This window comes from Monomorium pharaonis, chromosome 2 (genome assembly GCF_013373865.1).
Source record: "Monomorium pharaonis isolate MP-MQ-018 chromosome 2, ASM1337386v2, whole genome shotgun sequence".
Classification (NCBI taxonomy): Eukaryota; Metazoa; Arthropoda; class Insecta; order Hymenoptera; family Formicidae; genus Monomorium; species Monomorium pharaonis.
This window is the reverse complement of record NC_050468.1, coordinates 9270950-9285537: the sequence shown is the minus strand read 5'-3', so window position 1 is coordinate 9285537 and position 14588 is coordinate 9270950. Positions and strand designations below refer to the sequence as shown.

Below are 14588 nucleotides of genomic sequence, written 5' to 3'. Positions count from 1 at the left end.
AGGAAAATCAACATATACTTTCAAATATTTTTAAAGAGATTATTCTCGCATGCGAAAGATATGCAATTTTTAGTGGTCTGCTGGTTAAAAATGGACATTGGATTATTTCCATTTTTTTTTCCATCGCCATTTCATACTTCCTAAAATCCCATTTCGTAAGTCTTACACTAAACAGTTTGAAGAAGTAAAACAAAATATTTATAAATATCAAAGTTTTTATTGATGTATACATTAAATAAAAATTGCACATATACAGCATGAATAACAGAACTATACAAATATATGTCGCAACGTTTTAAATTAAACAAATAGGCACTCAATTTTTTCGATAATTATTTACAAATATATCGCAGAGATACAACGATTGAAATAAAAATTACTATTTTGATTAGACTACTAGATATAATTCACTAAAGCTTCAATGACTTCGTTTTTGCATTAAAAAATACTTTGAAACGGTATGCGGTTTTAATTATGAAAGTACAAAGAAAATTTAATTTCGAAGTTATACAGACATTTGTAAATTATATTATTCGTGGAGATTGTAAATTCTCATGCATATATTATATTAGTAAATATTATTAATAACGTAAAATTACATTATTCCGTGTACTAGCGTTCGCAATGCAAAATATTGCGATAACTTTAACCAGTCCCAGTCAAGATGCAGTAATTGTATTCTTTTTTTGGCGCGATATATTATTATTTATATATAATCATAACAAAATTGCAGAAGTTACAAAATCTAATTTTCAAGAATATAAAATATTTGTTGAGTCTCTTACGCTACATTACCTGGTGAAATGTAACATAAAATTGAAAAAATATTTAAGTTAAATTTTTACTTATTTTTGTTTTCATAATATTAAAGTTTAGACTCGTTTTAAGAAATACTAAGAAGAAATAATAAGAGAAGAAGTTTCGTTTCAGATGATGTACCCTCATTATAAATACTTCATCATGCAATAATTATATGCCATACGTTATACTGTCTTTTGTATACATTTTTGTTTTTTTTTTCTTAGTTCTCAAAGTTTGCATCTTCATTCATTCCAAAGAAAAAATATGTTTTTAGTTTAATAAATTTCTATTGTAAATTATAGTTTTATATATTAACCTGTTGTGTCGCTTTGAATATTTATAACAGAATGCACTCATCATCTCAATATCAGCAAACAATGATGGTCGGCTCGCCGTTATTAGGTGAAAACAATTTTATGTTCTCTGCATTCCAATGTAATAACGCTCCTTGACAAACCACACTCCATACATAAGGAATGAAGAACTCTTCTGGTTGTTCTTCTTCTACATACTTAAATTTTAATTCTGGGAATTTCTACAAATAAATGCATAATAAAAATTCTTATATATAATAAGTATATAGATCATAATAATCTATATCAAGTAGTATCAATTTTTACATACTCTTAAACGATCTCTTGGCCACTCTAAAGTTCCTTGCCGTATAGTGGCTAATACTTGACTAACACCTATTTGTGATTGATCCTTCTGTTCCAATTTATAAGAGAAAAAATTAATTACCTACAAATTAAATTAAAAAATGATTATTACATATCGATTTAAAGTATAATAGATTGAGGTATGAAAATATTATAAATATCACGTTAAAACTTACAGAATCAATATTTTGTACAATATCTTGGAAAGCAGAATGTGTCCTAAATGATTGAAAGACATCCTTTTTATACAGAAGAGTGTAAATTAAATTTGGATTGTGTGCGAGTCTATGAGTTAAACAACTATTTATAATTTCTAGCACCATCCTTAAGACTTCCTCAAGTATAGTCAAATCTTGAATCTGAAAAAAATAATATACTTTTAATTTTAACAAATATTAGACCCAGAATAATTTCATATATATTATATATCTTACCAAATCTTCGTTTGTAACAGTAGAAACGGTGGAAGCATTAGAAATTTTTGCAGTATTATTAATTGTTACATTAATAATCGCATCGTTAGCCGTATTAAGAACGATAGTATCTTTGGAAGGAACAGTGGTCGCCTGTGTTTGCTCTAAAATTCTCGCTTCTAAGCGCGCATGCTTTTTTGCAAGTGTTTCAAATAAACTTAACAATCTCTGACTAACATAAGGATGTAAGGATGTGAACTGGGCAGACATATTTGCTAGAGCTGCTAAACAGTTTGTATGAAGATATTTGTCCTAATAATAATAATAATAAATGTTATCATGATTTATAAATGTAGATTTATATCCATATATAAAAGATACCATACTTACTCTCATTTTAAACATATTATATTGTATCGTACGAATTACTACCAGGATTAAAAGACCACCTAATGATATTTCGCTTATAGATCTTTCAGTATACCATGTTATACCTTTAAGCATCTTGAAAAAAAGAACAATTATTACAATCGTTATTTTGATCATAATGAAATATAAAATATTGATACTTACAATTTCGTGTATTCGCTTGTTAAACGTTTCATCTTCACTCAAAATTAGCAAAATAATAAGGGACATATAAATATGATGGGATGTGTTGTTTGGTGCATGATATAATATTTGTAATATCGGAGTTACCTGTAAGCAAACGCGTTTCAATGTAAGATTATTGGGTATAACTAAAGTCAAAGAAAAATATGAAATTTGACAACACTTGCCAATAATTGTATATCAGGTCTTCTCATTATGTCATGTTTTACACTCGAATTTCTATGCAATAGCATGTAGAGTAAAAGCGTAACTTCGTCTGTATTTGGTATCTTACAAATGGTATTGTATAATTTATTTAAATTAAATTTGAAGGTATCAGTTGTTTTCTCTTGTGATATAGTATGATCTTCTGTAACAACAAATATATTTTTATTTGATATATACAATATTAATATTCATATATCTTGGGATAATCGTAATTAAATGTTAGAGTAATTCAATGTTTACCTTGCATATCTATGAAAGAGAAAAGCGCGTTCCTATATGGATTCTGCGTAGCAGTACAATGATTCGTCAAAACTAATAGAAGTAATAGAGATTGACTGGCAAGTGGAGTTTCTGTATCGCGTTTCTTCTCCTCTTCCTCAGCTATGCCGTTATGTGCAACCTGTATATTCTTCGAACCACTGCCTATACCCATTCTTATCACATTCCACAACCCGGCTAAAATGATGCTTTATATTAACGCTTCGTAAAATAGATTAGTAGGGGTTTTGTGATATTTTCATATTTACCTGCAATACTGAATACAATACTACCTCCGGACTGCTGCGTCAGTAACCCTGGAGGAGCGTGTTCCTGTTGAACAAAATTGTGCAACAGTGTACACACCATAGTAGGTGCATGTTGGTTCAGCGCATGCATTGCTATCCTGTACACTGTACTGTACTCAGCTGCAGTTTGAGAAAATAATTGCACCGAGAGTAGCACGAGTAAACAATTAATCGCCTCCAAGTGAACAACATATGTAAATTCACTGTAAAAAAAATACATTAACATTTATAACATATACATTTTTAGAAATATCTATTGTGTCCCCACAAGAAAAGCAACACAAAGTAAAAATTTAAAATTGTCGGGGAGAAAAATTTTTTTTTTAATAAATTATTTTCAGCAACATTAAATATAAGTTAATATGAGTTAATTTGGAGCTAATCATTGTTTGTTTGAAGTTCGCTGAAGATAATGTAGATATTAATTTTGTAATTTCGTTATGTTAGAGTTAAGAATATTCTATTTAAATTTGTAAATTCTTTTTTTAATTTAACTTTTTCTGATAGAAAGTGGATTTTGGATACAGTCCACAGATAAATTCGAAAAATATTGATACATGTCACTTTTTTAGCAGGAGTGTAAGTATATTGCTGTAAGTATATTATTACCACAGAGGTACATCTGTAATAAGTTCTATCAGTGCTTCAATAAAATATGCCAATCTATAAGAAGGGAGTGCTTCATTTGTCGTTTGTGGTGCTTCAATGTGATTCAGCATCTCTTCCTCACCAACAGTCTCAATGAGATACTTTAAAACACATCTCACAGCAAACAATCCATTGTATGTTTGCCATGCTGATATTATACTATAAATAAATGTCAAGTATTGTTTTTAGAAGCAAAGAACAAGAGCGTTAAATTTATTCAGTATCACAAGGCAATGCATGCTTACTTTTGATTTTGTACAGGTGCTAGCAGCTCGTTGATGCGTATCAGTGTTATTTGTATCAAAGTACCAAAGTTGCCAGTGACCAAATTATTGACAAGCAACTGTTGACATGACGAGTCTAATCTAGAATCCAGTTCTATCTGATCATTCCTTGTAATAGGCGGTCGTATGTTATAAGACAGGAATGTACTCCAAAATGGATCGTTCGAAGATATACTCTGTTTCCCGCAAAACCTTGCCAGGTGCACATTCTTGGAGAGATCTTCATAACGACTTGGCGTTGCACCCATTGCCTCTATTAAACTAAAAATAAAAGAAACATAACATTAAGCCTGCCTCAAAATACAGAGCCCAAAGATTGCAAATTAAAGTTTAAAATTTTACCAATAAAATAATTTTAATTTTAATCAGTTTTGTTCCAATCTCTAATTTACAATCCTCAAATCGCAATATGTAGTCTGATATTTAAGAAAATTTGTCCCTCATTATGCATATAAAGTTTATTTATTTATATGCATATACAATAAAATTAATAATGTTACGTTAAACATTATTAAACGACTGGTTTCTCGCAGAGATGATACAGAGAGAATACTTAAAAATACTCTTTACATCGTCAGGGCGGCGACATAAACACGAATATCATTCCTTTCGTGAAAATAGCACAATCGGTACGTTGACAGGTCAGCTCGACGGCAACTTAACGCGAGCGAATGGATACGTACAATCGATCGTAAATATTCTAATATTTCTTTAGCGTGCGTACGAAGCGTCGTATGCCAATGTTAGTTTTTTATTACGAGCTTTTATCGCGACGGAAGTTATCTCGAGATCGTCGTAACCGATTGGAGTTTTTAACCTCCGAGGATCGCTCGACATGAGGAACGGTTCGGTCACTTCAATGATTATAATCTGTTACAGAAGGCAGCGATTCGTAATCGCGGCATTCTGCCACGTCGGACGACACGTCCCACGCAGCGAGACAAAACGCACTTACAAAATTTACTGATCGGTTGACTCATACATAACGCATGGATACAGAAAAATTTCAATAACTTGGAATCAAAAGAGAGAAGCGGCCACAGCCACAGCAGCAATCTAGCTTTATCAGAGAGGGACCTGGAGGAACCTGAGAGCGATCATCGCGTTGTTTAGATGTTTCATCCATCAGCGCCTCTACGTGCACAAAATGTGCACATTGAACCATGTAGTCAAATATCTATGAATCTCGTAGGTAATGTGTATGACTTTTTGGATCTCTTTTGTGCTATGTCCACGTTTATTTGGTTTTGTTTCATGCTATACCCGTAAAATTTACAATTATAAGCATTCATATTTTAAATCTGTTTTATGCAAATGTGCAATACTGACACTGTACAGATATAGCAAGGAACAGAACCAATATTTTATCTCGCATCACGTTTATCACATATCATTTTATTTCACATATGCATGATAAAAATTCACTCACCGATTGCTGTCGCTGCTCCTGCTGCTGTTGCTACTGCTACATTCCTTTTGCGGAATATCGAGTCACTCGAATCCATGAATGCTGCTTTTTATGCTGATATCATCCTACTATTCTCGAACCGCACATTAATAACGATCGCCCGATACTTTATTCGGCAATCCTGATATTACGGATAATATATCACACACGAGTAAAACGTAAACCGCGCGAGAGAATTTCACTTGGCGTGACTGTAAGGTGCGAATTCATGCAGCGAGAAATCGCTGGCGACTTTCCCCCTCTACGTAGATATTGTGTAGTAGCGACAAATCGTCGGAAGTTCGTCCTCTCTGAACAGCATCGACAAGTCGCCACATCGCGCCTTTCAAAGAGCAATATTCGGATATCCATGGGGGAAAGGAGAAGAAGGAGCAATATGAATAATCGTAAACACTGCTTTTTTTTGTAATCTCGCTTCTTTTGCGTTCTTTGCAACTCCAACATTACAGCAGTTGCAATCGCTTCTTGACGGCTCTTCCCAGATAGCACAAAATATCATTATAAATATAAATATATTTTACAAATTTATTTTCAAAAAATATTTTTAAAGATTATATAATTATTTTTTTATAAACCATTTAGAAATGATATAAAAAATATGTCACATGAATATGTACCGGGAGAAAAGCGACGGATACTTGTTGCTGGCGTCACTTTTCCCTCACTTCTCCCAAGTCGCCAGCGATTTCTCGCTGCATGAATTCGCACCTTTACATTTAAAAAAATACGTGAATGCGTACCCTCCTCGAGTGAATACGCGTACACGAAAACTTTGTCCGGAACGAAAATCAACATGGCACGAAAGTGGCGTGACGTCACGTAACTGCACGTAATTTCGTGGAAACGCAGGCCGAGGAAAGCGGTGAGAAAACCGTTTGAATGAAAATTACACGCCGAGATACAACGAACGGAGACAAATTCGTTTCGAGAATTTTGTATTTCCTATCGCGAGTGCCAATTAAGTGAAGTGCTACTACAGTCGTCGCGCTAGCAAACGACGCGCGAGTCATGTGAGATCGTACGTAACAAAGAATCGAAAATCGCGTTCGGCCTATTTGATTTTAAGTGTAAACGCTTGTCCAAAGTTTTTTCCGTCATCGAAAAAAAGCGAGGCTTCCGCTTCGATGCTTCGGACAGTCGTTTCTCGGAAATCGTCGAGGCTCCGGGATGCTTGTCCGAAGTTTTTTTCGTCGTCAAAACAAAGCAAGGCGCCACTCAGGCGCCAGTCCCCTCGACGAATTCCGAGAAACGGTAACCCGAAGCATCGAAGCGGAAACCGCAGTTCTCGGAAATCGTCCCCTCCACGATTTCCGAGCCTAACGGTTATCTTTTCTTTTTCGCCAAATCCCCGAGTCGCCCGACTCACGGTAGCCAATCAGCTACTAGCTCCGCCTACTATTTTCTCCTTCCCTCTTTCAAACGCTTCGACGACTCCGCGCGGACCGGGCTCAGTTGCTTGACGAGAGGGGTTCGGTGGATCAGTTGTGTCGCGAAGATTCGGTAGTGAACATGTACGCTGCTCGTCTATCGGAAAAGAATATCGCGATCGCCTCGTGTGTGTGTGGTGTGGTGTGGTGTGGTGTGGTGTGGTGTGGTGTGGTGTGGTGTGGTGTGGTGTGGTGTGGTGTGTGAAGTGCATCGTCGTTGCCTTCCTCGCTGCTTCAGGATTATCTTCGCCGTTGCCTTCGTCGCTGCTTCAGGACCACTTTCGCCGTTGCCTCCGTCTCTGCTTCAGGACGATCGCTGTGGACCGCTGCGAACGAGCATAGTAAGTACATTATATTTTAGTAATACTTTTGCCTGCCCGTCCACAGCGCACCATTATCTAGTTATCTAGTACATTATACTCCAACAGATAGTTGAAAAATTTTTTTACTCGCATACTCGCGATCTTAAAATTTTACAATCGCAATCATGCGAGTAACAAAATCTTTCGACTATTTGATGGGATATAATGTTCTAGATAATGGCGCATGGCTCCGGGGTACATGTTTTACTAACAGTTTCGTCAATCTATTATTTTTCAACATTTATTTTTCCGACCGTCGGCACCGCATTCGCGAGAAGCGTAAAGTGCAAAGTTATTAAAGTTTCCATCATTATTCTTACGACAGTTTTCGCTAGTTTTCACATAGCTCCGACTATTTCCATTTGTTTTAATAAATAATTTTATTAATTAATTATTTTTCAAAAATTTTTTTTCCTACCGTTGGCACAGTAAAACTGTCGTAAGAATAATGATGGAATCTGTTTGCACCTCATACCTCTGCTGAATGCAGTGACAGGAGTCGGAAAGGAAAATTGTTAAAAAATAATTAACTGACGGAATTGTTATTAAAACGCATGAAACAGGTCGAAACTGTGCGAGAATTATTGAACTGTAAAAAAAGTGATCGAAACTGTTTGCACTTCACGCGTCTTGCGAATACTGTGCCGACGGTAAAAGTAAAAAAATGTTAAAGAATAATTAATTAACCAAATTATTATTAAAACGCATAGAAATGGTCGGGGCTGTGTGAGAACCAGCGAAAACTGTCATAAAAATAATGTTTAATAACAATTCCGTCAATGAATTATTTTTCAACATTTTTTTATTCCGACCGTCGGCACCGCATTCGCGAGAGGTGAAGTGCAAACAATTTCGATTATTTTTTAACAGTTCTCAATAGTTCTCGCATAGTTCCGACTTATTCCATGCGTTTTAATAACAATTCCGTCAATTAATTATTTTTAACAATTTTCCATTCCGACTCCTGTCACTGCATTCAGCAGAGGTATAAGATGCAAACAGAGTCGATTATTATTCCTACGATAGTTTTCGCTAGTTCTCACAAAGCCCCGACCATTTCTATAAGTTCTAATAAATAATTTTGTTATTTAATTATTTTTAAAAATTTTTTTCTCCTGCCGTCGGCACAGTATTCGCGAGACGCGCAAAGTGCAAACACTTTCGATCACTTTTTTTTGACAGTTCTCAATAGTTCTCGCACAGTTTCGACCTATTTCATGCGTTTTAATAACAATTTTGTTAATTAATTATTTTTAAACAATTTTCCATTCCGACTCCTGTCACTGCATTCAGCAGAGGTATGAGGTGCAAACAGATTCCGACGGGAGTCGGAATGGAAAATTGTTAAAAAATAATTAATTAACGGAATTGTTATTAAAACGCATGAAATAGATTGAAACTGTGCGAGAACTATTGAGAACTGTCAAAAAATAATCGAAATTGTTTGCACTTTATCTCTCGCGAATACTGTGCGGACAGCAGAAGAAAAAAATTTTTTAAAATAATTAATTAACTAAATTATTTATTAGAACGCATGGAAATGGTCAGGGCTATGTGAGAACTAGCGAAAACTGTCGTTAGAATAATGATCGACTCTGTTTGCATCTCACACCTCTGCTGAATGCAGTGACAGGAGTCGGAATAGAAAATTGTTAAAAAATAATTAATTGACAGAATTGTTATTAAAACGCATGGAAATGGTCCGGCTATGTGAGAACTAGCAAAAACTGTCGTTAGAATAATGATTGAATTTTTTTCTCCTACCGTCGGCACAGTATTTGCGAGACGCGTAAAGTGCAAACAGTTTCGATCACTTTTTTTTTGACAGTTCTCAATAGTTCTCGCACAGTTTCGACCTATTTCATGCGTTTTGATAACAATTCCGTCAATTAATTATTTTTTAATAATTTTCCATTCCGACTCCTGTCACTGCATTCAGCAGAAGTATGAGATGCAAACAGAGTCAATCATTATTTCTACAAAAATTTTTGCTAGTTCTCACATAGCCCCGATCATTTCCATGCGTTGTAATAAATAATTTTATTAATTAATTATTTTTCGAAATATTTTTCTCCTGCCGTCGGCACAGTATTCGCGAGACGTGCAAAGTGCTGTTTCGATCACATTTTTTAGTTTTCACTAGTTCTCGCACAGTTTTGATTTATTTTATGCGTTTTAATAACAATTCCGTTAATTAATTATTTTTAAACAATTTTCCATTCCGACTCCTGTCACTGCATTCAGCAGAGGTATGAGGTGCAAACAGATTCCGACGGGAGTCGGAATGGAAAATTGTTAAAAAATAATTAATTGACGGAATTGTTATTAAAACGCATGGAATAACTCGGAACTATGCGAGAACTATTGAGAACTGTCAAGAAATAATCGAAATTGTTTGCACTTCATCTCTCGCGAATGCGATGCCGACGGCAGGAGAAAAAAATTTTTTTAAATAATTAATTAACTAAATTATTTATTAGAACGCATGGAAATGGTCAGGGCTATGTGAGAACTAGCGAAAACTGTCGTTAGAATAATGATCGACTCTGTTTGCATCTCACACCTCTGCTGAATGCAGTGACAGGAGTCGGAATAGAAAATTGTTAAAAAATAATTAATTGACAGAATTGTTATTAAAACGCATGGAAATGGTCCGGCTATGTGAGAACTAGCAAAAACTGTCGTTAGAATAATGATTGAATTTTTTTCTCCTACCGTCGGCACAGTATTTGCGAGACGCGTAAAGTGCAAACAGTTTCGATCACTTTTTTTTTGACAGTTCTCAATAGTTCTCGCACAGTTTCGACCTATTTCATGCGTTTTGATAACAATTCCGTCAATTAATTATTTTTTAATAATTTTCCATTCCGACTCCTGTCACTGCATTCAGCAGAAGTATGAGATGCAAACAGAGTCAATCATTATTTCTACAAAAATTTTTGCTAGTTCTCACATAGCCCCGATCATTTCCATGCGTTGTAATAAATAATTTTATTAATTAATTATTTTTCGAAATATTTTTCTCCTGCCGTCGGCACAGTATTCGCGAGACGTGCAAAGTGCTGTTTCGATCACATTTTTTAGTTTTCACTAGTTCTCGCACAGTTTTGATTTATTTTATGCGTTTTAATAACAATTCCGTTAATTAATTATTTTTAAACAATTTTCCATTCCGACTCCTGTCACTGCATTCAGCAGAGGTATGAGGTGCAAACAGATTCCGACGGGAGTCGGAATGGAAAATTGTTAAAAAATAATTAATTAACGGAATTGTTATTAAAACGCATGAAATAGATTGAAACTGTGCGAGAACTATTGAGAACTGTCAAAAAATAATCGAAATTGTTTGCACTTTATCTCTCGCGAATACTGTGCGGACAGCAGAAGAAAAAAATTTTTTAAAATAATTAATTAACAAAATTATTTATTAGAACGCATGGAAATGATCGGGGCTATGTGAGAACTAGCGAAAACTGTCGTTAGAATAATGATCGACTCTGTTTGCATCTCACACCTCTGCTGAATGCAGTGACAGGAGTCAAAATAGAAAATTGTTAAAAAATAATTAATTGACAGAATTGTTATTAAAACGCATGGAAATGGTCCGGCTATGTGAGAACTAGCGAAAACTGTCGTTAGAATAATGATCGACTCTGTTTGCATCTCACACCTCTGCTGAATGCAGTGACAGGAGTCGGAATAGAAAATTGTTAAAAAATAATTAATTGACAGAATTGTTATTAAAACGCATGGAAATGGTCCGGCTATGTGAGAACTAGCGAAAACTGTCGTTAGAATAATGATTGAATTTTTTTCTCCTACCGTCGGCACAGTATTTGCGAGACGCGTAAAGTGCAAACAGTTTCGATCACTTTTTTTTTGACAGTTCTCAATAGTTCTCGCACAGTTTCGACCTATTTCATGCGTTTTGATAACAATTCCGTCAATTAATTATTTTTTAATAATTTTCCATTCCGACTTCTGTCACTGCATTCAGCAGAAGTATGAGATGCAAACAGAGTCAATCATTATTTCTACAAAAATTTTTGCTAGTTCTCACATAGCCCCGATCATTTCCATGCGTTGTAATAAATAATTTTATTAATTAATTATTTTTCGAAATATTTTTCTCCTGCCGTCGGCACAGTATTCGCGAGACGTGCAAAGTGCTGTTTCGATCACATTTTTTAGTTTTCACTAGTTCTCGCACAGTTTTGATTTATTTTATGCGTTTTAATAACAATTCCGTTAATTAATTATTTTTAAACAATTTTCCATTGCGACTCCTGTCACTGCATTCAGCAGAGGTATGAGGTGCAAACAGAGTCAATCATTATTTCTACGATAGTTTTCGCTAGTTCTCACATAGCCCCGACCATTTCCATGCGTTGTAATAAATAATTTTATTAATTGATTATTTTTCGAAATATCTTTCTCTTGTTGTCGGCACCGCATTCGTGAAATCCAAACAGTTTCGGTTATTTTTTTGATAGTTCTCAATAGTTCTCGCACAATTTCGACCTATTTCATAGGTTTTAATAACAATTCTGTCAACTAATTATTTTTTAAGAATTTTTCATTTCGACTCCTGTCACTGCATTCAGAGGTATGAGATGCAAACAGAGTCAATCATTATTTCTACGATAGTTTTCGCTAGTTCTAACATAGCTTCAACCATTTCCATGCGTTTTAATAATTAATTAATTAGTTAATTAAATAAATTTTTTGTTCACGATATTTACTCGGCATTCGTATACAGGCAAACTTCGGACTGAGACGTGACGTAAGCTGGACGGTCCATGAGCATTTAAGTCACTTACTGCTGTCAGCTGAGGCGAACGTAATGTCGATAGATGTGTAATAACCACTACCTCGAGATTATTTAACTGTCATCATAAACTATTTTATTTTTTAATTAAATATTTGTTTAAAATATTAATAAAATTTGACTGCGTGTAATAATTACAATTAGATACTGTTTTTTCACATACATATATCTATGTCATATTATATTAAGACCAGCTTCAACTCCGCTATAGATCTATTTTATTATTAAGAAAAAATTGTTTTATTAATAAAACTGTCTATCTACTTATATTAAGTACTAAATACCAAACATTTCATACAAAATACCTTGCAAAATACTAAATTCTTAACAGGTTTTACAATCTGTTGTAATTAGGGTTGCCATTCGTCCTCTTTTTTCCACTGTCCTCTTTTTTAGGGCATTCGGAAACATCCAGAGGGATTTTTCAAAGCATTGAAAATTTGTCCGGGAGAATTATGTACGTCCGGGGTTTTAAATATTTTAATTTTTTATTTTTTTACTGTGCTTTTTCCCAATGGCACCACTTATTGAGCGGCTGATATATGGTTTTTTTCCATTGGCTAAATAGCTTAAAATAATTATATAATTATGTAATAAATAAATGGTATTTTTTTGGCTGGAGCGAAAAACATTTTTTTTTTTTTTTTTAGCAAAAGGTAACAAATAATTAGCAAATAATTCCAATGTAGAAATCGATGTGTTTTAATGATGTGGCTCATCCAGCTTAATAAACCTTAAAACATTCCATCTTTACGGTTTTCAGGCATATTACCTCTACATGTCATGATAACAGATAAAGTGACGTTATAGTAGCGGGACAGGCGGGACTGCCAGTCACTATGTGCTTACCTTACCGCGTTAGGTGTTTTTTTTATTTTTACACATCAGTTAGTACGTTAAATTCCCTTCGCGTGTAGTTCGGGTTGATAATCGATAAACGAGAGTGATTAATAAAAACAATCGTTATTTTCATGCATGGTTATGAGATGGATGATAAGCGCGTAAATATTTTCGCAAATGTATACATTATACATTTATACATATTGTACCATGCTCCAAAAAATAAAAAAAGTTCTTATAAATATTAAAAACTCGTCTACTTGCGTTACATTTAATTGTATAAATTATATGAATTGTATACATTATATAAAAAAATTACAAATTATATAAATTACGTAAAAAATATATTGTAACTTCAGATAAAATGCATCCAGAAAAATTATATATCAACTCACAATTGTTGCTTGTGTCAAAATACACAATAAAAATGTTTTAGGTTCTAAAAATTTTTTCTGCCTTAAAGTTTATAAATTTATTGTAATTTCGCCCAAAATTTTTATTAAGGAAGAAATTTTTATTCGGATTTTCTTTCGATTGTAGAATGGATGTAAGCTCATTGGTCCCGGCGGTACTTCAAGGATCGCAATTAAATGCATGCGAAGTTCAAGCAGGATACAATAAGTTGTCCGAAAATTTGCGAAGATTCATACCGCAGGCTTTACAGTGCGTCATTTTTTGCGGTCCAGATGCAAGTATGAGAATCCGAAAACGTGGCTGGCTGTCCACGTGGCAATACAGAACATCTTTTTGCATTGGTGAGTACACAGGCATTTATTAAATTTTGATAAAATTTTAAAAATAAAAAAAGTGATAGCGCACTATAATGTATTTGAATCGTCTAGTTATTGACATTTTGTCAAAGCATTGCTCAACTTCAACAATACCAAAGATTTATTTAAAATTTAGATATATAGTTAGCATATTAATATACATTCCATTGTATCAACATGAATAATTAAGATAGGTGGAATTCAATAGAGTGGAATATTTGAAGAGTTCATTATTAGTTGTATCAATTGTATATCCACTTTCTCCTAATACATAAATACTTACTTTGACTAAATATATATTTACTTTTATTAGATATAAAGTTAATAAACTAATATTGCATAATTCTATTGTATTTAAAATTTATGTTGGATCAACTTTGCATGGAATTTATATGAATAATATACAATATTGTTTTATTAAAAATTTTTATTGGATTAACTTTATATGAAATTTATATAAGCAATGTATAATATTGTTTTATTTAAAATCTTTGTCGGATAAATTTTTTATTGAATTGACATGAATATTGTATAATATTGTTTTATTTTAAATTCTTGTTGTATTAACTTAATGACATTTAAAATTGTTATATCTTATTACTTCAAAATTTTATTTAAAGTTTTTATTGGATTGACTTCAAATAAAATTCAAATAGCAATGCATAAGCAATATTGTTTTATTCAAAATTTTTTTAATTTAAAA

General features: G+C 33.5%; 1 protein-coding gene across 4 annotated transcripts; it reads right to left on the bottom strand.

Annotated features, from left to right (window-relative positions):
* Positions 1-197: 197 nt before the first annotated feature.
* Positions 198-5281, bottom strand: LOC105840657 (dymeclin). Of its 4 annotated transcripts, none has more exons than XM_012687661.3 (12): positions 5146-5281; positions 4152-4451; positions 3868-4065; positions 3220-3461; positions 2933-3148; positions 2653-2834; positions 2447-2572; positions 2264-2377; positions 1895-2185; positions 1637-1819; positions 1426-1542; positions 1169-1336 (listed from the first exon to the last, which is right to left on the bottom strand). In XM_012687661.3, the coding sequence occupies exons 2-12, from the start codon at positions 4436-4438 to the stop codon at positions 1169-1171; spliced, it is 2124 nt and encodes a 707-aa protein (XP_012543115.1). In that variant the 5' UTR covers positions 4439-4451; positions 5146-5281. The 4 variants fall into 4 exon arrangements, with proteins under 4 accessions (XP_028044696.1, XP_012543115.1, XP_012543116.1 ...); XM_012687662.3 differs by lacking the exon at positions 5146-5281 and adding an exon at positions 4533-5137; XM_012687663.3 differs by lacking the exon at positions 5146-5281 and adding an exon at positions 4761-5137.
* Between the last annotated feature and the right edge of the window lie 9307 nt (positions 5282-14588).

Excerpts from the sequence above, each read along its gene's own strand:
- LOC105840657 (XM_012687661.3), bottom strand. The coding sequence starts at position 4,438 with ATGGGTGCAACGCCAAGTCGTTATGAAGATCTCTCCAAGAATGTGCAC. Across the intron at positions 2,573-2,652 it reads GACCTGATATACAATTATTG|GTAACTCCGATATTACAAAT; the intron begins GCAAGTGTTGTC and ends GTTTGCTTACAG. Across the intron at positions 1,543-1,636 it reads TTGTACAAAATATTGATTCT|GTAATTAATTTTTTCTCTTA; the intron begins GTAAGTTTTAAC and ends TTTAATTTGTAG.